This window comes from Diospyros lotus, chromosome 5, assembly GCF_014633365.1.
Source record: "Diospyros lotus cultivar Yz01 chromosome 5, ASM1463336v1, whole genome shotgun sequence".
In the NCBI taxonomy this organism is placed as follows: Eukaryota; Viridiplantae; Streptophyta; class Magnoliopsida; order Ericales; family Ebenaceae; genus Diospyros; species Diospyros lotus.
The window spans coordinates 40,745,189-40,768,983 of record NC_068342.1 but is presented as its reverse complement, the minus strand read 5'-3'; the positions used below and the strand labels follow the sequence as shown (position 1 = coordinate 40,768,983).

At 37.4% G+C, this 23,795-nt stretch overlaps 1 protein-coding gene across 5 annotated transcripts; it reads right to left on the bottom strand.

The window, feature by feature from the left end:
* Nucleotides 1-7,339: 7,339 nt before the first annotated feature.
* On the bottom strand, nucleotides 7,340-22,060 carry LOC127802770 (protein RMD5 homolog). Of its 5 annotated transcripts, none has more exons than XM_052338783.1 (3): nucleotides 21,878-22,060; nucleotides 9,182-10,409; nucleotides 7,340-7,633 (listed from the first exon to the last, which is right to left on the bottom strand). In XM_052338783.1, the coding sequence occupies exon 2, from the start codon at nucleotides 10,383-10,385 to the stop codon at nucleotides 9,231-9,233; it is 1,155 nt and encodes a 384-aa protein (XP_052194743.1). In that variant the 5' UTR covers nucleotides 10,386-10,409; nucleotides 21,878-22,060; the 3' UTR covers nucleotides 7,340-7,633; nucleotides 9,182-9,230. The 5 variants fall into 5 exon arrangements, with proteins under 5 accessions (XP_052194743.1, XP_052194744.1, XP_052194745.1 ...); XM_052338784.1 differs by lacking the exon at nucleotides 7,340-7,633 and adding an exon at nucleotides 8,077-8,386; XM_052338785.1 differs by lacking the exon at nucleotides 7,340-7,633 and having other exon boundaries at nucleotides 9,037-10,481.
* Nucleotides 22,061-23,795: the final 1,735 nt, after the last annotated feature.

The window sequence follows — 23,795 nt, the reverse complement described above, 5'->3', positions numbered from 1 at the left end:
AATCAAAAAGATTAAACGGACACCAAAAAATAAAAAAACCAGAATAATAGTGTAAAAATGACGACGCTTTTTATATTTCAGTTAGCTCAATTATTTTAATTTTTTTTAATACGGAGATTAAATCAACCAAAATAACTAAAATTTTCAAATTTAAAAATCGAATTGAACCCAGCCAACTTACAGCTTTGTTAGGTTGTGTTTCCTAATGAGATCCAAGGCGATGACAATAGTTCGGGTTATCTTTAGAGGTTTTGGCCCGGGATTGAAGCAATGGTTCTTTCCTTGAAACCCCAAGAGGATCGGCCATAGCAAAGATCCAAGGCGATGACAATGGTTTTTTATATTTCGGCCCGGGATTGCTATGGCTAATTGCTCATTTCCATTGATGGCCGATCCTCTTGGGGTTTCTTTCCTTCTCGGTCAAATGCTTCTTTCCTTGCTAAGTGTTGCACTTTCCTTGTGCGTTGTGGCTGTTCGTCAATGGCGTTTGCAACACCTATTTAGTTCGGGTTGTTGTCTTCTCTTCGAGGGAAGCTTTTTAGCCATCATTGAACTCATATCTTCGTGATTTCTCTATGTTCCTTGGTAGATCCTACTGTGTGTGGAAGCTTGTGTGACTTGGGTAAGGGGTGTCGATCGATTGACAGATTTGGGGTTTGAGGGCTTCAGTTCTTGGGGCTTTTGGGCTACTTTATGACTTGGTGTCCCTATTCGTTGGTTGTTGCCTAAGTGGTGATTAAATGAGCCCAGATCTGAGCCTTGGAGCAATCTTCGTGACTGCCATTGTTGTTAAACATGGAGTTTATATTTCTATCTTGATTTGTTCTTGCATTCGGTTGTTTTGGTTTGATTTCGATTGAGTACTAACCCACTGTTTTGTAGAGATTTTCCGCAACAATTGGTATCAGAGCCTTATGTGGCTCCTGGGTTGTGCGAAATCAGAACCTAATCGAAAAAACCCTCTGGTTTTCTCGATCGATTTCACGGTAAGGGTTTTATCAAAACCAAATATGTTCTTCATCTTTTGCTTTGTGCAGGGCTTGAGTTGGGGTGAATCAACCCCATAACCGTAATCGACCATCCAATGGGGTTTCCCCTGACCGACGCATTCTAGCCTACTCGTCGACTAGCGGCAACGTGTGGGGCTGCAGCAGCGACGTGTGAGGCAACGTGTAGAGGCCGGCATGTGCCTCCCTCAACTCCAAATCTGTACCAGATCTGACCATCTTCATCTTCAGATCTCAGTTCTGAGATCTATGTGGTAACCTCTGTGGTTTCAGATTTCTTTAAGTGATTTATTTGTGCTTATTCAATTGCTTGGTGCCTTTGATTATTGCTTAGTAAATCTGTAATATCTGTGAAATCTGCATTGTTTCTTAGTGCCTCATAAATCTGTTAGGTATCAGAATTTGTTTATCATCTTTATCTAGTTTTCAGCTTGGTATTTTTGTATGATACCTTTGTGATTTACCTATGCCTATTTAAACTGCTAAGTGCATTTAAATATAGCTAACTTTGTTTGCTATTGCGTGCAATTAGTTATTTTGATACCATTTTTTGTTGGAATTGATTCTAAGTGAATCTGTTGCCTAAGTTTTAAATTGAAACTTTGTGTTTTTTGTATGTCCACTTAGGTAGCATCATATCTATGTTTATTTTGCTGTTGCCATATTGGAAATTTTTTTTGAGATTTATCTGTAGTTATTTTAACTGCTTAGTGCTTTAAAATTATGCCTAGAAAATCAGTATTATCCCTGTTAAAAAATTTTGCTCCTTGATTGAATCTATTTTGTGTATACCCATTGTTCATGATATAGTGTGAAAAACTTAGTGTTTTTTTAGGTTGCATTTCTTATTTGTGTGTTAAACATATTCTTTGTGAACATGGCTACACATTTTGAAATTGGGGTTTTCAATGGGAATGGGGACTTTTCTATTTGGCAACAGAAAATGGAAGGGATTTTAGTTCCAATAAAAAATATCAAAAGCCATTGATGGTAAATATCCTAAAAACACAACCGCTGAACGAAAAGTAGAAATAGATGAACTTGCCTATACTTCTACAATCTTGCATCTCTCTGATTCAGTGTTAAGGAAAGTAGGAAAACTTGACACAACTAAAGAACTTTGAAAAGAATTGAAAAAATTATATATTAAGAAATCCACTCTTAATAAGCTTTATTTGCTTGAAAGTTTCTTTAGTTTTAAGATTGACCCCTCTAGGGACCTAGATGACAACTTAGATGTCTTTAACAAGTTGGTTCAAGATATCACAAATTGTGGTGAAAAAGTGTCTGAGGAATATAAGGTTGTAATTCTTTTGAATGCCATTCCTGATGCCTTTAAGAAAGTAAAAAATGTCATTAAGTATGGTAGGAATACTTTAACACCAGAAATTGTCATAGATTCTCTTAGGAGTAAAGAAATAGAACTTGAAAGTGAGAGAAAATATGGTGAGGTCCACGTGATGAGGGGTAGGTCTCAGTTAAGGAGTCAAGATGAAGGTAGCAAGAAAGGGAAAGGTAGGTCAAAGTCCAAAACCCAAGAGACGTGTAAGAAGTGTTACGGTTGTGAGAAAACTAAACATTTTATTAAGAATTGTTATGCCAAGAAGGACAAACAAACAGGAAAAGAAAAAGAATAGGCTAATGTAATGACTTCCTATGACCCTAGTGAGGTTGGTGAGGTGTTCACACTCTTAGATTCAGCATTTTGAGTGTTATGGATAGAACCTCAAGCAAGGTGGAGAGTCTTAGCCAACTTATTTTTTAAAAGTGAGATCCTAACCTAAGTGGTAGGATGAGTTAGATCCTAGCCTAAGTGTGAGGATTAGAGAGATCCTAGTCTAAGTGGAAGGATGAGAGAAGACCTTAAAAACATGTTTATGCATTTGTTGCATTTCCTATGTGGATAATATGCATTTGTTGCATTTCCTATGTGAATGATATGCATTTGTTACATTTCCTATGTGGATAATATGCATTTGTTGCAAGTTCATATTTAAGCATTTGTTGCTTGTAAGCATTTGTTGCTTATCCTATGCATCTGTTGCATGTTCTGCATTAGTTGCATGCTTTGCATTTGTTGCCTGTGCTTGTTTCGTGTTGCTTGTGTGTGCTGGCCTCATTAGGAATCAAGGTGGAGATTGTTGGGTTGTATTTCCTAATGAGGCCCAAGGTGATGACGATGGTTCGGGTTAGCTTCAGAGGCTTCGGCTCGGAATTGAAGCAACGGTTCAACCCACTTACTAACAGCCCATTTCTAGAAGTCGGGCCATAAGCCCTTAACCTTTCCTTTAGAGGAGAAATGGGCCTTGGCCCATTTGCTCAAGGGAGGGATGAAGCCCATTTCCCTTAACCCCCCATTTCTCTTTGTGCCTTAGGCCCTTAATATAAAAGGGATCATTTCTCCTTTTATGAGCCCTAGTCTGTGGTGGTCGATTCTCTTCTTTTGGCGTCCTTGTTGTGGCCAATTGCTCATTTCTATTGATGGCCGATCCTCTTGGGGTTTCTTTCCTTCTCGATCATATGTTTTTTTCCTTGCTGAGTGTCGCACTTTCCTTGTGCGTTGTGGCTATTTATCAATGGCGTTTGCCACACCTATTTAGTTCGGGTTGTTGTCTTCTCTTCAAGGGAAGTTTTTCGGCCATTGTTGAACCCATATCTTCGTGATTTCTCTATGTTCCTTGGTGGATCCTACTGTGTGTGGAAGCTTGTGTGGCTTGGGTGTAACATCTCGTATCAAGCGATAAAAAGGACCAGAATAACTTATCCTGATGGACCTACGCGAACTTTCCAGGGGGGTCACCCATCCCTAGATTACCCCAGGTTAAGCACGTTTAACTTGGGAGTTCTTTGTCAACATTCAGCCCAAAAGGTATTCAGCTGGTGTTATTTCTTTTCTTACACTATCCTCGATATATACTAATTTCTCTAGGCTCTTGAGATATTACATTCTCCCCCCCTTAAGCACATGACGTCCTCATCATGCGACCTTACAACCGGTCCCAGATCTCCCCCCTTGCATGGCCAATGTGGGATTCACCTAAGGTACCTACACGCACCCCCCATAGGGGCCTACACACACCCCCCTCGGGACTCAGCCTCCTCGCTGAGGTTTGCCTCACCGCCGCGCTCAGAGGCTCGGGGGTCGGCTCTGATACCACCTGAAACATCCCGTATCGAGCGATAAGAAGGACCGGAACAACTTACCCTGATGGACCTACGCGAACTTCTCAGGGGGGTCACCCATCCCTGGATTACCCTAGGTTAAGCACGCTTAACTTGGGAGTTCTTTGCCAACATTCAACCCAAAATGTATCCAGCTGGTGTTATTTCCTTTCTTACACTATCCTCGATATATACTAACTTCTCTGGGCTCTCGGGGTATTACATTGGGTAAGGGGTGTCGATCGACCGAGAGATTTGGGGGTTTAAGGGCTTCGATTCTTGGGGCTTTTGGGCTCCTTTGTGGCTTGGTGTCCCTATTCGTTGGTTGTTGCCTAAGTAGTGATTGAACGAGCCCAGATCTGAGCCTCAAAGCAGTCTTCATGACTGCCATTGTTGCTAAACAGGGAGTTTATATTTCTGCCTTGATTTGTTCTTGCATTCAATTGTTTTGGTTTGATTTCAATTAAGTGCTAACCCACTCTTTTGTAGAGATTTTCCGCAACAAGCTTGAACCAAACTGAATTAATAATTTTGACATGTTGATTTCAATTATTTTATGTTAATGGAAATGTTAGAAAAAAGCTAGCACAATTGCCATGAATTCAATGGTAGAATAACCATCTAGGCTCTTTCTTCTTCGTCAAAAATTGTTTTGAGTTTTCTTCTAAGTTGATTTCTCAAAAAATCTTTGTCCGAATCAAAGAAATTATTCTCAACGCCTACCCAAATTTTACTGCAAATTTCATATATATATATATATATTTAATTATGTATAAAAATACATATCTATACAAAAACCTTCAAAATGTTAAGCATAAAATAATTTTTTTAATAATTATTATAAGTCAAACTAAAAGGACATAACTACCCATGCTAGCAGGGGGCATGTGAATTGAAGCTCTATGGGCTTAATTGAAAATTGGGCATATTTGGAGGACTTGTTCTGACCCTCTTTCTTTTAAGTGAATATCGCCAAACCAGCAAACAAAGATTTGGAACAACACTGCTGAAATGTTAATAAATGGTGCTACCATGAGAGGCTAATGCTACACAGTATTTTAACACTTCAATTATAACTATTTTTTATGTAATTAATAACACTTTTTTTAATGAAATTATCAACTATTTTTCAAAAATTATAAACACTTTTGCATAATGTTGTTAGTAAAATACAGTAATAAATTTGTAACTGCAAGAAATTTGTAAAATAAAAGACAGTTAGGGATGCGAGATGTCTCCCGTGTGACCCTTCCAATAATTAACTAAGTTTTAGTCAAAAAATAAAGAAGTATTTGCATAATTTTTATAGAAGTTCTTGCATATCTCAATCAGAAGTATTATTTGAGATTGTCACGTGCAAGGGCATTCGAGTTCTTTGGGATTGGTTGCTATTGATCAGCTGGCAAAGATCTCGAAAATTATTGGATGTATTCTCATCATATTGTGTCATGAAACCGAGACCTAACTTTCTTTATTTATGGAGATTAAGATTGTCAAGCAAAAGAACATCTGAATCTTTCAAGATTAATTCTTATGGATTTGCAGGTAAAGATCTCGAAAAGTCTCTCAAATGTACACCAAAGAGACCCCAAGAAGTACGTAAGAAAAGCCCCAAGAAGAGTCGCCTGAATACTACTCTATCAAAAAAGTCTCGTGAACTTCCTTCTTTGAATTTTTTTTTCTTAAACTTACATTGAATTTGGACCCATTTTCTTGGACACAACACATAATAAAAGTATTTATTTATTTTATAATTTTATAAATATCAAAATACTTTTTTTTGGGGGGGGGGGGGCTTTTCAAGCGGGTGTCACGTTAAAATGATGAGTGTCATCACTTGGAAAAGACACAATTTGGCAAGGGGCATGCGGAAAAGAAACCTGAGAATGATTCAATGTGATGAGAGGGCTTTGGAAAATTTTCTAAGTCACGACAAATATCACAATCTTTCTTGTGATCTCTGCCCCCTCCCCAGATATAAATAAACCTTTTCCAAAGTTGAGTGGAAAAGGTAAAGTGTTTGAGGTTGTCAGCGGAGGATCAATTTTTTAGGTAGGTAAAACTTTTTTTTTTTTTTTTAGAGTGATCTTTAGCCAGTGTTAGCGAACATAATTTAAAAAGAAAACCTAACCACTCAGTCATATCCTTAATTTATCTCTCATGATGATCCTAAAACGAATTCGACGAGAAACACGAGTAATAACGCGTAATCTAAAAAAAAAAAAAATCTTTTCATATGGTGGAGTGCAATCCACCCTAACACAATCATAATAATTTTTTATTCAACAAATTAATCCAAATTGATAATTTTATTATATCTTACGAGGCACAAAAAAAACATCTCGAAAATGTCATTTTAAAGTTTTTAAAACATTTTTATTTTCAAAATCTCAAAAAATATTTCTAAATTATTTCTATAATTTCAATATCAAAAACACACTTTTATCTAAAAAAAAAAGAGAGAAAAATATTCCAAAATTTTTAATTTTTCCCAAAATTTATTTTAATACATTATAAAATTTATGTTTATTTTTTAAAAATAAATATTTTTTTATAAATTTATATATTAAAAATTACATTTATAAAAAGACTCATATATATTTATTTATTTACGCATTTCTATACCTTATTTTTTCTATTTCCATTTCGTTTCTTATTTTCATTTTCATTTAAATCTATATTACCGGTACAACGAGTCATACAAAGAACAAATGGCCCACTCCACCCCATATGATCATATATATTAAAAGCCCATCATAACTCACATTATATTTTAATTTTTTTTTTGTTTTAAATATTTATCCAACCAAATTGGGAAAATTCCTTTCATGTTCAATGACTCACACGTGTAATTCTTTCATGATTTAAGTGTCATAAGAACAGAATAGAATAGAATAGAATAGAATAGATAATAATACCTTCCAACACTCTTCTTAAGAAAAAGAAGGGAGCCCAAAAGAATGCATATAGAGAGTGTTGATGAAGTAAACAAGGAAAACACTATGATTTAGGTGGCAGCTAATTAAGGACATATTTGTCTATCAATTATGGCCCTCTCTCTCTCTCTACTACTAGATCTAGATTTCAATTATTTATATTATTGGCTACTGCCAGTTCAACATCATTATGGTTCTTTGTGCTCAAGTGGGAGGGAATAAAGAAAGGAAGGATGGCCAATTTGACAGCTTTCTTACAGCTTATTAGCACACCTCTCTAATTAAAAAAGCCACTGGCAACCAGCAAGCACTAGATATAGTCTAAATCTGGTTTGCTCCAACCAATACATATATATACTCACAGTCACATATAATAATAAAACCTTGATTTCCAGTTTAAAATGGTATAAACCAACACAGATTCCACTGGGAAGTGGGAACTGTACCTGGGCAGGGGACAACCACATTTCTAGTATTGATCGAAGAAGGCCAATACAAGCAAAATTAACAAATGTTTCGCTCCAGTTTCTGCAAGAATAAGGGAAAAACAGCTAATAAATAAAAGAAATGGGCGAAACCCATATTTTGACTCCTATACTTTTTTTTTTTTTTTTTCATGTGATTATTTAAATTTTTTATTATTTAAATCTGTATTTTCTAATCAATGGAACATGTATTGTGATAAATTTTTTCTATGTCACAATTCAAATTTTTTATTATTTTAATTACACCCATGTAGTTGTATTTTCAAATTAATTTAACCGTTATATTTTGATGTGTAAAAAAAATAAATAAAATGAGATAAATTAATTTAATATTTTTTATACGTTAAAATATAAGAATTAAATTAATTCAAAAATATAAATACAAAGATGTAATTAAGACAACAACAAAAAATTGAATTGCCACAAAAAAAAAAAGAACTAGCTTCCTTTAATTAAGAATTATAAAGAATTTAAGCACTGGCATACTTTATGCAACTCGGGGTCCAGACAATTTTGAGATATATAAACACAAATGATGCATGTGCATGTATATGTCAAGTTCAGGGTGATGACTTCAAGCAGCATGAATGTACAGAATTCAATTGAGGATTTGGGAAGTCAAATTCTCGAGCAGCTTGTCTATCAATGTGCATACTGGAACAACAAGAAGTTATGGGGAGTTCATGGTGGAACATGTTCATACTGGAGTGTTAGTGATGCAGCAGAGCTTGCATTGCATCAGATTTAGCCATGGAGGTGGAGAAGATAAACACCCATCTGGTGCAGACAGGGTAGGCTGTGAAGAAGAGCAGAGACCTATCAATCACAAAGCTGAGCACTTTGTAGTGCAAGAACCTTTTCGTGCATAATGTTTATGTCTGCCTATGCATTTGAAAATCAAGACTAAGAAGACTAAAGCCGATGCAGTACAAGCAAGAAGATAATGTTCTTGAAAACAGGTAATCTAAAAAGAATTAACAGCTCCCACTCTCTTAAAGCTAGCAAACCCACACTTGACAGTTTCACACGATGTGCATTTGGCACATCCTAAGACTATTGTTTAATACACAACACTTCCTCCATTGTGAGATTTCAGGGAGGTAACACAACGCCACCTTGCGTGCAAAGAGCTGATTCCCATTGAGCAATATCCTCCATATCATGTAAACATCAAAGCCTAAACTCGATTATTTATGGTGATCCAAGTTCAAAGACAGGCATCCTAACAACCTTGAGGGCATGACAGGTTGGCTAATGAGTGTAAAGAATTCCATGTTCTCTAGTGCGAGATCATCAGAAAAGGCCACAAGATAAATAAGGGAAGAAAATCACATTTGCTTTGCAGGATAGCTTCCTAAAGCACTGCCTACAAGAAATGAGCAGCAGCTCAAGTCAAAGAATGGTAGAGCTTCCTACCCATATTCACAGCTTCACCTAGGTGCCTGGTTCTCAGAAAAACAAGCTTTCCATTTAAGACTATTTAGATGAGTTGATAACCACTCAAACATGTAAGAAAGTGAAATATAAATTCAGAAAGAATTTTTATTTACATAAAGTACACCCACAAAAACATTAAAAACCACCTGCATACCTTGCAGAAAACACCTGCCTTTGGTCCAGAGAAGAGTCATGGGTGCACATCAGAAATAGAGCTGCCTACATCGTGTGACCGTAGCCTCAACAGGGCAGTATGGACACTTAAATGGGCGTGTGCTGCTTTTGGACATTTTCATAATAGATTGCTTACAAAGGACATGCCCACACGGTAATAGCATAGGCGGGTTCTCATCACTGCCTTGTTCCCTACTAACTGGACAGACAAATATAGAGTGGAACTGGAATTCCTTACCCAAATCAACCGGCACTGGCAACTGCTTCATAGCCTGCCACTCCTGCTTCTTTACAGCCATTACATTCACCAGCTTTAAGAGTGTAGGCAATCCTTCAATTCCAGCATCAACAGCCACACTCAATGGGCTCTTATGTGACTGCCCCAAGAAACTGCAGAACTGCCACGTTAGCTCCTCGGTAAAACTTTCCCAATGGCTTGGGGACAACAACTTGGAATAAGGGGACCTCTCAAGTTTTCCTGCCCACAAGAGGCAACCCATGAGCTTCTGGACTTCATCCATGTGAAGGGAAGCAAATGGAGTAAGGCAAGTCCGAGCATAGTTCAGAGCATCTGCTTGGCTTTGTCTCTGCAAAATCTCCACAAACTGTAAGCGGTGAAGTTTCAACTCAAGATCTGAACCAACTTGCTTGAGTTTTTCACGTTGGGTAGAGACCCAGTTCAGAGCAGGCTCAAGGTTTCTATTCCTTGTAGCCTCCAATATCTGATGCAACTCTAAGAACCGAGACTTAAGGGAAATGGCCTCTGGTTCCCCAGCCTCATTTATTAAGCAGTCCGCAACATCAAACAAACCTACATGGTAAAAATGACTTGCAATGATATGGTTCACTATGTGTGTATCAAAGTCCACATTTATGCATGCTTTGGAAATCTCAGGATTGAAAATTTTCTCTAGGAATTTCAGGTACTTGCTTAGGTGTGTGTTTAGCTCCTTCTGTGATCCCTCTAGCTGATTGTGAATTGCTTTAACTTTAAGCTTATTTTTAAGATCCGCAAGAATGGACTTCAGATCAGGAGATGCTGGGTCATTGATGGACTGAATATTTGACAATGAATCATCAATTTCACGGCCAACTTGGTCTATTACATCATGGAATTTAGAAATAGACAACTTCTGCTTCTTAACAACACGATCAAATGCATCTCTAATGGTATTCAGTTCCATTTACCAGCAGAAATTGACCAGATCCTGCAAGACAGGCAAAAGTGACCACTGAATAAAAGGAATGCCCAAGCTTCTCCTCACTTTTCCACCATCCCCCTTTAAAAAAAAGACCTTGTAAGATATGAACAAAAGAAATAGACACAGGAAAAGGCATTGACCTTTCATAGATTAAAAAAAGACACTGGAAGAGCAAAAACCATTTTAAAAGGATCCAAATACACTTACTCGATGATGAAAATATCTTCTCGGGGCTATGAGTCACAAGAACCATACAACAAAAATATCTAGAAGATTCTAAACATAAAGCAACAACAGAAAATAAATATAAAAAGATGCAACTATATCATAAATGTGACATCAATTGAGGGCTAGGAGATAAATACCCATTCCACAAAATATATCCAGAAGACTCTAGACATAAAGCAATAAAAAATAAAATAAAATCAAAGCTGTTCTGTCACAGGAAATAAGTATGAACAGAGCAAAAGTTCCAAGTCTATATGTTGACCAAAATCTTAACTCAAAGTTATTGTTCAAATAAAAGGGACACTGGCACATTAGGAAATGCGAGATTGCAAACATCTTCTCAGAAGAGCTCTTGTTATCATAAGATATCAAGTCAGTTCATCACATAGGAAGTTTTAGTTACTATAATCATTTTTTATTCATATCTGACTACGAACCACAGTTTTTTTTTTTTTTTTAACAAACAAATCGTCAAATCATAAACAGGCTGGACTCAGTCAATTAACATTCAATCAAATCTTTAAAAGGCCTTGATGTTTGATAGAGTCCCTCATTTCCTTAGCACCTGATTGCCCTCATTATTCCCACAACACTACATAGTTTCCTGAAGAATGTGTCCTTACCAAATGCCATTTAGACTAGATTGCTTTGTTCATGTAAGATGGACTGTAGTTGTTTCAAAAGGTAAGCTCAAGTTTACTTCACTCAACTTGCAGTGCATACGGGAGAGTGTTCCATATGCTTAGAGGTTTTCCTGTCTCCTGCACACTAAGTGTATCCAAACACTTGCAAAGGTCTTAGTCCTGCCATACTGCCTGGTAAGAAACTCGTGAAGTGCCACTGAACTGCTTGCTGCCCCAAAATCATGAAATCCCTTTAAAGCTAAAAAGAAGTTGTATCTTACGGCTATACAAACAAATTTATTATATGACTCTGAATGTTTGGTGGTTAAGTACTGACATTTGCCACAAAAAAAAAGGGCAGCCCGGTGCTACAAAGCTCCCGCTATGCGCGGGGTCCGGGGAAGGGTCGGACCCACTTGGGTCTATTGTATGCAGCCTTACCTTGCTTTGCAAGAGGCTGTTTCCATGACTTGAACAACTTTACCATGACATTTGCAAAAGTTGAAATTAAATAAGATGAGAATGTTACAGTATATATACACCCATATTAGAAAAGACTAAATTAGAAATAGGTTTATGTGTGATAAAGTTGGAGTAGCACCTGGAAGATAAGATGTCTGATTCATGATTAAACTGGTTTTGGAATACCAGAAAAACACTAATAGACTCACCTATGAAGTGAGTAGATGAAACATAAAAATTTGTAACAAAGGAGTTGGAGAAAGACAAGAAGACTTGATGGGAAACCTTAGACATGTACTGGAATCACAGAATATATGGACCATAGTTATCAAAGATGCGCATAGGCGCAAGGCACCAGTTTGGCGCCTCGCCTGGGCCGAGGCGAGGCGGTTTTGGCGAGGCCCTCACCTTACGCGCCTAGGCGCTAGGGCGTGAGGTGCGCCTCATGAAACTTAGGTCTTTTAATTAAAACTGGCAGCCCAATCGCTCCTCACTCCTCCCGACTCCAACATCCAACCGCGCCTGCATCCTTTCCAGCTCGCCCGATCTTCCTCTTCCTCTCCCTCTCCTCTCCAGCCCCAGCCGCGCCCGCCTCCTCTCTTCCTCTCCTTTCCAGCTCGCCCGATCTTCCTCTTCCTCTCATCTCCAGCCGCGCCCGCATCCTATCTTCCTTTCCAGCTCGGCCCGATCTTCTTCTTCCTCTCATCTCCAGCCGTGCCCGCATCCTATCTTCCTCTCCAACTCGGCCCGATCTTCTTCTTCCTCTCCTCTCCAGCAGCGACCCCCTCCTCTCTTCCTCTCCTCTCTAGCTTGGCCCGATCTTCTTCTTCCTCTCCTCTCTAGCCGCGACCCCCTCCTCTCTTCCTCTCCTCTCCAACTCGGCCCGATCTTCCTCTTCCTTTCCTCTCCAATCGCGCTTGCCTCCTCTCTTCCTCTCCTCTCTAGCCATGCCTGCCTCCTATCTTGTTAATTTCCTCTCCATCCGCGCCCTCTTCCTCTATTCTCCTCTGCTCACGCTTTTCTCCTCTCTTCCTCGCCTCTCTTCTCATCTGCTCTTCAAGTTCAAGCTGTTAAGCAACCCGTTGTCCACTGAAAGTAGCTGTCAATCTCGGTTCCATTCCAGCCTCCCCTCTTCTTGGTTCCAACCTGCTCTTGTGAGTTCTTTACTTGTTTTTTATTTGATTATTTCTTGCATTCTTGCTTAATTTCTCTTGCTGGTTGCTGCTCTCTCTTTAAAGTTTATACGATTGTTGTTTTCGTGTTGATTGGAGAATTTTGTGGAAGTTGGAACTGTGTTGCAGCAGCCCAATAAATGTCGTCAACCACTTCCAAAACTAACCCGGCATGGAATTATTTTGAAGATGATCCTAATGATAGAAATACCACCACATGTAAATTTTGTCTTAAAGTAACAAAATGTGGTATATTTCGAGTGAAACAACATCTTGTGGGTGGTTTTAGGAATACTAAAGTTTGTCCAAAATGTCCTCCATCAGTAAAAAAAGAGATTGGAGAGTACATGCAAAAGAAGAAAAATAACAGGGATGAGCGAAATATGGCACCGTTAGATGATGATCTTCAATTTGGTGAAGGGTATGATGATGATGATGAGCTGTGATATAAATTGGGAGCACTGGCAGCCTTTAAACCCTCCAAGAAACGGATCAAACAACCCTCCAAACACTCCTAAATCACCTACAATCGACAACCAACACAACAGTCTATAGAAGAACAGAATTTAAGTGCAAGAACCGAACAAGAAAGAAAATATTCAAACCATATAAGAAGACAGAATTTATCCTGGTTCATGCCAATGAATTGGCACTACATCCAGCCTTCAAACCACCACCGAGCGCAGCCTTCTTTATTGATGAAAACAGTACAAGACTTATCTCTTCTCTCTCTCACGATACAAGCCTTCCCAAAAGAGTACAAAACTATAACTCAGAGCTTTCTCACTCTCAAAGCTCTCGTGAAATCAGAAGAGAACATGCGGTTCTCTATCCCTCAGCCCCCCTACCCTATTTATAGAGAATAGGGTGATAATTCCTAGGGCTGGATATGATATTACCGGTTTTGCCCTTCATTAATAACTAATTATTACAAGAAAGCCCCAAGCCTATCAACTAATTAGAACCGCATACAAGACTGCATATTTAATCTATCACTAACTCTAGACAATCCTTAACAATTCTCCACCATTTGTCTTGAGTGTGATACCTTCCATCTTCGTCCATCAAAACCTTTTGGCTTGCTCTTCCTTTGGTTTCCCGCATGATAACCTGATCATCAAATCAATCAACAAACATTAAGAAAATCAAAAAACAATGCTGTAAATTTCACCAATGGATCACCTAGACAATACTTTCAGCTGCACTTAACTAAACCTGCAACTCTCATTAGAATTATCTACCTCCTCACAGATCTTCCTAATGAACATATTCCTAACATCAATATGATTGGTCTCTACAAGGTGTCTACCTACACTCCACCATAAACCAAATCCATACTCAATGTTACTCATTAATACCAAAGTGTCCAAACCTTCATATAGCATCACAACACAATGAACCTCTCCCGGATTGGCCTTTCCACTGTTAGACTTTATTCCTAGCCCCCATATCCGGCCTCTTAGGCTTTACCACTGTCTTTCTCTTATGTTCGCTTCAAACAAACAGGACTGCTCATCACTACCTACCAGTCTACCAAGATATGCTTATGATTGGGAGACCTAGGCTGCCTTAAGCTGTCCTATTCTTATTCCAACCTCTATGCCTTATCATTCCAGCTTCTCCTCCTTCCAACAATCTCAAAACACTGAATTTACCACCTCAGCTACACCTTGAGATTCCCATTGGATAACTATCAATGAAGCTGCCTTACTCTTCCTAGGCATACCATTGAAATTGACACAGCTACTCCTATGCACTCAATTTTAACCCCTTGGACCATCATAAGAGACTCCAATTCTTATAATATTTTGGCTTAGGAATTACTTAACTCATAGAGAGACCTTCTAAGCAATAAACCTTGCTTACCTTTCCCTCTAACCTCTAATCCCTTGGGCTACACTATAAGATCACTTTTCCCTTAGTTTAAATTTCCATGGATACTCGCTGATTAGTGACACCTATTTGACCCAAATTAAGCCTTCATGTACTGCTATAACAAATGGCCATGTCTAGCCATTTCCCTAGACTTTTCCCATTTCCCAGCACTTCCTTAATTTACAAATAGACACTTCACAGCACTCCACCTCTTTAACCTAAGGGATCTTTCATCTAAGTCCAAGCCTCTCCCCAAATTTACATGGCTCCATGCTATTCATTTGGACATGAGTGCATCACCTTTTCTTATACAAGAGGTTCTATATCCCAGCCTATCCTTAGCACTCAAGGCAGTGCATAAGCTTCTTAAACCCAGACATTTCATACCTCACTAGAACCTAACTTAAGACCTATCTCTACCCATCCTAGGCAGCACTCTAAACCTTCTATTCCCTTGCTCATTTCCTGCAAGATGATTCTATTTCCCTTTCCTTGCTTAATCCTGATTTTGATCAACATGGGCTACATCATACAAGACAACACTTGCACACACCCTTTTCCCCTCATTGTTTACAAGGACCCTCACTGCAAGGGCCAAAGCTATCTTAAACACTAGCTTCCTCCCTCTCACAATCTAACCCAAGTTTACACAATGAATATGATCAAAACAAAATTCCAGATTTCCCTATTGCTATACCCTGGTTCATAGGTTAGTTTAGGACATTCCCAAAGGTGTCTCCTTGCCGTTTTCTTTACACAGCATCCCAAATTTCATCCATTTCCCTTAGCATCAGCTAATTTCATGTCCTATTGGTAGAGTTTTCCCACATAGGTAAGAACCCTAGCTTTTGAAAGACCTAGGCATACCTATTCCACAACTCTACTCCACCTAACCTTTCATACCAGAAGCAATTTCCAGCAAGCTTCCTAAATTCCAGCAAGCTCATATACGCTTGGGAATTCCTTAGGGACACACCATCACCACTAGGTTCACTTCACCTAGCTCCACCATGAGACAAGGCCTAGATAGGTTCCCAAAACATCCTAGAAACTGATTTCTAATGGGATTTACTGATTTTGGAGACTTCTACATCTGGAGACTTAGACAAACTACCTGGTTTCTAATCCTATACACCTGCAAAATTTCCCATCTCCTAATATCCCTAGAATTAGATACCTCTCCTAGTCCTTGCTCACCATTGTGAGCCATCCTCAACAAATGACACAGCCTAACCTTATCATTGGCTATCCTTTAGTGACTGCAGCTTATCCATATATAAATGCAAGCATGCACCACATAGGGTTGCTACCATCTCTCTAAGAGATCCTTGCAACTTCTTAGGACTTCAATTCTCACTATCTAATTATTCTTAAGGACATTAGGCTTTTTATTAAAAACAAGGACATATTTTACAGCTTCTAATAATCTGGAATAGCTCCACCATGCATCCTATTCTCACATCTCCAATTATCTTGGCCTTAGATTGATGCCTAGACAAACCATTTCCCCCCGCCACCATGACTCTATGGGTAAATACCCATTTCCTATGAGAAGTACACCCTAACCCTAGGACCTATGCTATTTTTACTGCATACCTAGAAAGACTATAGGACATCCGCACTCTCATAGTCAAAACCACACATGGTGTCTGAACATTCGGGGCTGGTTCTTTCTTGGGATTCTTTCTTCCTATTTGGGCAATTCTTCTTCATATGCCCTTCTTCATGGCAATGAAAGCATTTAATCACTCTCTTGTCACTCTTAGACTTAGACCGAGACCTACCTTTAAAACTAGGGTCTTCGTTTTCTGTTCTAGAGTTCACTGCCAAAGCTTCTATGGCAGATTTCTGGGACTCTACTTTGTGGTGCAAATCCTTGGAATTCAAAGCTCTTATCACATCATCCAGGGTCAGCTTATCCCTTCCATGTTTCAAGATATCCACAAAGGTCTCATAGGACTTAGGAAGAGAGTGCAATAAGACCAAAGCCTTATCCTCATCTTCATACTTAATATTTATATTCTCAATATCCAAACACAGTTTATTAAAAATGTCCATATGATCTTGCAACCTTTGATTTTCACTCATCTTGAAAGAAAATAATTTTGTTTTCAAGAACAGCCGGTTGGAGAGGGTTTTAGTCATATAAAGAGCATCTAACCTATTCCAAAGCTCCTCTGCGGTTGACATCTTTGACACCTCCCGCACTACTTTGTCTCCTAGGCTTAGAATAAGGGTGTTAAAGGCTCTTTTGTTGGTTTCTTTTCTCCTATCCCTGATTTCCTTTTTCTAGACTTTAGTTAGGGTTTCGGGCATAGGCTTTTCAGCCTCTAAGGCTTCCTCCAGTCCAAGATTTCTGAAAAGGGCTCTCATCTTCATCTTCCATAGGCCAAAATCATTTTGGCCATCAAATTTCTCAACATCATACCATGCGGCAGAGGCTATAGAATCCATTCCTGCGAGTATGTGATGAAATTCTAAGTTCTTGATGTTTCTTGATGAGAGGCCCGGCTCTGATACCAATTTGATATAAATTGGGAGCACTCGCAGCCTTTAAACCCTCCAAGAAACCGATCAAACAACCCTCCAAACACTCCTAACTCACCTACAACCCACAACCAACACAACAGTCTATAGAAGAACAGAATTTAAGTGTAAGAACCGAACAAGAAAGAAAATATTCAAACCATATAAGAAGACAAAATTTATCATGGTTCATGCCAATGAATTGGCACTACATCCAGCCTTCAAACCACCATCGAGCGCAACCTTCTTTATTGATGAAAACAATACAAGACTTATCTCTTCTCTATCTCACGATACAAGCATTCCCAAAAGAGTACAAAACTATAACTCAGAGCTTTCTCACTCTCAAAGCACTCGTGAAATCATAAGAGAATATGCGGTTCTCTATCCCTCAGCCCCCCTGCCCTATTTATAGAGAATAGGGTGATAATTCCTAGGGTTGGATATGATATTACTGGTTTTGCCCTTCATTAATAACTAATTATTCCAAGAAAGCCCCCAGCCTATCAACTAATCAGAACCGCATACAAGACTGCATATTTAATCTATCACTAACTCTAGACAATTCTTAACAAGCCGCCACCTCAAAGTAGAAAAAGACCCAATGTATCTACCGGAAGTGGAAGCGGTACTAGTAGTGTTGGTAGTGTTAAAGGGCCAACACAAAAGGGTCCACTTGATGTTTTTCTTAAAGACCCAGAAGTTAATATGTTGAAAAGCACGGGCAAAGGAAAGCAAACAAGGTTGGGTGATAATGATTTTGCAAGAAAAGAGTTAAGAGCTCGAGTTTGTAGAAACTTTGCACGATGGATGTATGATGCAGGCATTCCATTCAATGCAGTGACATATGACAATTTTAAAGTATTTATAGAAGCAGTTGGTCAGTATGGTTCGGGTGTGAAGCTACCTAGTTACCATGAAGTCAGGGTTCCCCTTCTCAAACAAGAGGTGGAAGCCACTCGTGAAATGATGAAAGATCATGAAGAGGCGTGGGCCAAATATAGATGTTCTATTTTGTCAGATGGCCGGAAAGACAAGAGAGAAAGGACATTGAATAACTTTTTAGTCAATTCTCCCAAAGGAAGTAAGTTTTTGGAGTCTATTGATGGTTATAGCTATTCAAAAACTGGGAAAAAGATGTTTCAATTATTAAGTAAATGTGTGGAAAAGATTGGAGTAAGAAATGTGGTGCAGGTGGTCACCGATAGTGCTTCAAACAATGTTTTAGCAGGTATGAAATTCATTTTTGTAATTTGTATTATGTTTATAAATAGAACAATTTGAATATTTATTAGATGTTTATTATTTACTAATATCTTGTTAATTTCACTCTAAATAATAACAAGAAGATTTTTGGAGGCAAAATATTCTACGTTGTTTTGGACACCATGTGTAGCTCAATGCTTGGATTTAATGTTGGAAGACATTTTCAAGTTGCCTAATATGAAGAAGACATTTGAGAGAGTTGTTATGGTGAATAATTACATCTATACTCTTTAGGGTCTAGTAAACATGCTTAGAAGGTTTACTGACAAGAAAGAGTTGTTGAGGCCTGCAAAAACACAGTTTGCAACTGCCTTTATCACTTTGGGCATGATGCATAGTTTGAAAAGCAACCTTGGAAGGATGTTTACCTCCGAGGAGTGGATGACAAGCAAGTGGGTAAAAGAAGCAGGGGCTAAAAAGGTTATAGAAGTGATTTTGATGCCTTCATTTTGGAACAATGTTGTATATGCTTTAAAGGTGGCTAGTCCATTGGTGCGTGTACTGCGCTTAGTGGATGGTGAGAAGAAGCTGGCTATGGGATACATATATGAGGCCATGGACAGGGCCAAAGAAGCGATTGCTAACTCTTTTAATGGGGATGAAAAGAAGTATGTACCCATTTTTCAGATCACTGATAATCGATGGGATGTTCAGCTTCACCACCCCCTGCATGCTGCTGGTTGATACTTGAACCCAGAATATTTCTACAAGGCTGAACGTATAGATCCAGAGATCATGGTTGACTTATATGAATGCATTAGAAAGTTAAATCCAGATGTAAAGGTTCAAGACCAAATTGATGCGGAGCTTTCGATGTATAGCAAGGCAAATGGATTCTTTGGAAACTATATGGCTATTAGAAAGAGAGCTGAGAAATCACCAGGTACACACACACACACACACGCACGCATATATATATTACATTATATATATAATCATTCTAGATAATAGATAATAATTAACACATGAATTTTGGACAGTGGAATGGTGGTCTTCATATGGAATGTCAACACCCACGTTGCAAAATTTTGCAATTAAAATTCTTAGCTTGACTTATAGTTCATCTGGGTGTGAACATAATTGGAGTGTGTTTGAAAATGTAAGTGCATTGTACATATAACACTTACAATTTTTATTAGTAGTTGGTTTGTTTCATGTAGCTTATTCTTAGTATATTTTTGCATAAATTGTTGCAGCTTCATACTAAACGGAGAAACAGGCTTGATCAACTTCGTTTAAACGACTTGGTGTTTGTGAAATACAATAGAGCATTGAAGCGTCGGTATCAAATGTGTGATACCATTGACCCTATCATATTGACCCACATTGATTAAAGCAATGAATGGTTGACTGGAAAACTTGATGAGGAGAATGACAAAGATGATGAAACTGTTTTTTCAGATGACGTTGGGGATGGGTTGACATGGAGTAATGTCGTTGCAGCTGCAGGAGTTGGAGAGCCTAGTTATCAATTTAGAATTAAACAAACTCAATCACAATCGGGTTCAACTTCGGCTTCGACTTCAAAACGGCGAGTAACTCAAGAGATTGAAGAAGAGGAGGAAAGTGAGGCAGAGACTGAAGATGATGAAGACTTGGAAGAGGGAGAAGAATTGGGAGATGAAGAAGAAGATGAAGGGGTGATTAAAAGGAATGATGAAGATCTTGACCTTGATGTTGATGATCACCTTAATGATGATTGATTAAAACTTCTTTATATTGATTGTGGACTTGTAGTGTTTATGCGTTTGTTTAGAATTTTACATTATGATTGGTACTTGTTTGAGTTTGAGACTTTAAGTTTGAACTTTGATGATATTTCTAGTTTAGAATTTGCATGATGAACGAATCAATTTTGATGTTATTAGTTTAGAATTTGAAGATAATGAATCATGAATGATATCAATGTGTTATTATTGATAATTTGATAATTGTTTGTGATTTTACAATATTTTGAGTTTTTTTTCTAAAATGTGTGCTCGCTTTGCAAAGGCACGCCTCACACCTCGCGCCTCAGGCTCCAGGACCCTTTGAGCCTCGCTGTGCCTCTCGCCTTTTAGAACTATTGATATGGACATGGATAGGGATTATTGGAAATCTAAAATTCATGTAAGTGACCCCAAATAAGACATGATTATTGTTGTTGTGTGTCATTCCTCCACTCCACCACACCCCCGGCCACCGCCCCCCCACCCTCCAAAAAGAAAGAGAGAGAGGGGGGAGAGAGAATCGCCACTTTATTATGCTCATCCATATCCATATGCATGGTAAGACAAAAAAATCCATGGTTCTTTGACTTCTTTCATTGTAGGTTCTCTTACTCTAGAGGCCAACAAGAGCCAACCAACAGGGAAGAACAATTGGCTCAGGAATGAACCAGTCCAGAGCACACTTGCAGAGCTACCCCTTGGAGACTCGTCAACAAGAACTGACCAGTACTAAAAGTTTTTTCTGACTGAACCTAACAAATCAGCAACCAAACCAGCAAGAAAGCATGTGAGTTCAGGCTGTATTTTCTTTTCTAGTTTCACAGTCTTCCTAGCAGCCAAACAGTGGCCAATAAAATTTGATGAAGCTTGTAACAAGGCGTGCTCATGAGTTTGGATAGACCTGAAAACTGACCTGAAGCAAGGTAATTGGGCCAGTTTGGGTTAGCTTTTTTCCAGTTCAGATCTAGATCCAAAAATATTAGACCAAATTGACATCAATTTCGCTCTAAGTCCATAACCTCAGGCCTATATGAAAATCTGCCCATTTTATACCCTCACTCGATACTAACATAAAAATTGACCAAAATTTCCCCTTTTTTATTTCAAAGATGGGCATTTCTGGCATGGTGTTCTGTTAATTGTTTGTAAATGAGTTACTCAATATAGATTTGTTATACACATTTAGGTTTTCAGCTGAGCTGCATAACCTTGCTTCATGCACATATTCACTGCTACATGAAATTATTTAGAAGATAAATTTTGGTGTGATTGTACAAGTCCTGGAACCAAGACCCAACCTGATCATACACGATTTTAATAGGGTTGAGTTGGTTCAGTTCTGCCTTGTAATCAGGTCGTCTTGGGTGCCAAAGAACATAAACCTAATCATGATTAGGTAGAACCATGTAATCATGCAAAACCCAAACAAACCCAACCGACAAACGCTCCTACCAGTAACTTTGTAACAATAGAACTTGAAATTCCTAATTTGCAAAGACTATTTTAACAGACAAGAAAAATCAAACAGAGTTGGAAAACATGGAAATCAAAAGGACAAGCGTGCGAAATGAAGATAGAAATGATAAACTTTCAGGGAAGTACGAGAAAATTACCTCAATCAGATCGAATTTTCGCTTGCAGAGAGCGCCTTGCAGATAGAGACACTGCGAAGCGGGTTGAGGGATTGGGTGCCAAGAAAGAAACAGAAACCTCTCGCTAGGAAGCGAATAACGCGTGCCCAATTCGATTATTCTCAAACTAAAAGCTAGCCTTCGTCGAATAAAAGCATAGTATTTTGAATTTCACTTGGAAAGATCTCGAATATTCATGGGTTTTGGTAGATTGATAATCCTTCACATTTAGTAAAAGGGTAAAGACTTTTCGGAATATTTAAAATTTTAAATTAATTTATCTTATATATTTTAACATTTTTTAATGTGTCAATTCAAATTTTTTTGAATACATCCCTAAACTTGTATTTTTAAGTCAATTTAACTCATATATTTTCATATATAAAAAAAATATAAAGTGATATGATAAAATATATGTCATATTCTGTCCATGTTAAATTACAGAGATTAAATTAATTTGAAAATATAAATCCAGGAGTATAATCAAAATAATAAAAATTTTAAATTGTTATACGAAAAAAAATATCAAAATACCTGAGAGTGTAGGTCTAGAAGTGTAATCAAAATAACAAAAATTTTGAATGACAAAAAAATGTGAAAGTATATAAGTAAAAATATAGGTTTGATCGATAAAAATTTAGTAATTTATCAATTTATTTATTTCTTTTAGATTCAACAATAGCTAAACTATTATTAAACGGGGGAGAGAGAGAGAGAGTATGTAATTGTAGCTAGTTTATTATAGGAGAATAAGAAATAGAGGAAGAGACACAAATATAAAAGTATTTTTATTATATTTAATTTTTTATTTTTTTAATTAATTTGGAGTGTTTGAGATTTGCCTCGATTAATTTTCAGGAAGAGATAATCTTCCCCCTGAATATAGATAAAGTTATAGAGTTAAAGATAATTTTTTGTTATTTTTTAAATGTTAAGAGTATGAATCGATTATAATAATTTGTTAATTACAAATTTATAATTACATACATGATCAAATTTAAAATATATATATATATAATTAATTCATCAAAAAAATATTCATTCGGTAAATACGATGATTAAAATTTGTTATTTTTTTTATCTAATGTTCAGGACAAGCTATTAAAACATTTTAAAATTTGTTTTCAACTTATCCTGAAGTTTTATTTTTATCAATTCACCTCCTAATTTTTAAATATATCACGATATGACTCTTATAACAGCTAGTATTTAAAGAGTCAACTGAAAATAGGTATAGTTTCAATTAAAATTTAACCACGTCAATACGTCACAACAGATTTTTGAGATTAAGAGGAGAATTGTAAAATCAAGCCTTTAGAATAAATTGAAAGGAGGACAAAAGTTTAGGGATTTGTGTACTTTATAATTTTATATGAACCGATACGTTTGTTGTGAATCAAAGTTAAGGGACCTAACCCTTTAAATAGATACAAAAAATTATATAGTTCCGTACAGAGGCAGAATTAAACTCATGACTTTATGGTATCTCAACTTCTCAATTACGATATTATTATTTATAGATCACGTGATCAAATATCAAACTCATGACCTTATGGTATCTCAACCTCTTAATTGCGATATTATTATTTGCAAATCACGTGATCAAATATTGTCTGGGTATTTTAAATTTTATTTTAATCAAGATATATAAAAGGCATTTAAAAAAAATACTTTATCAATAAGGTTTAAAACATCAAAACAAGGTTTTTGTTTATAGAATAGTAGCCATATAGATACCACGTTGTTATGCTTATATATTTTTATAATACAATTATTTAATGACATTTATTCAATATCAAATTTACAAAAATAAAATAAATTTTCCGTTCATTAACGTCCATGCATGTACAATCTAAATACATGATAATATATAATTAAAATACAATATTATGTTTGTACG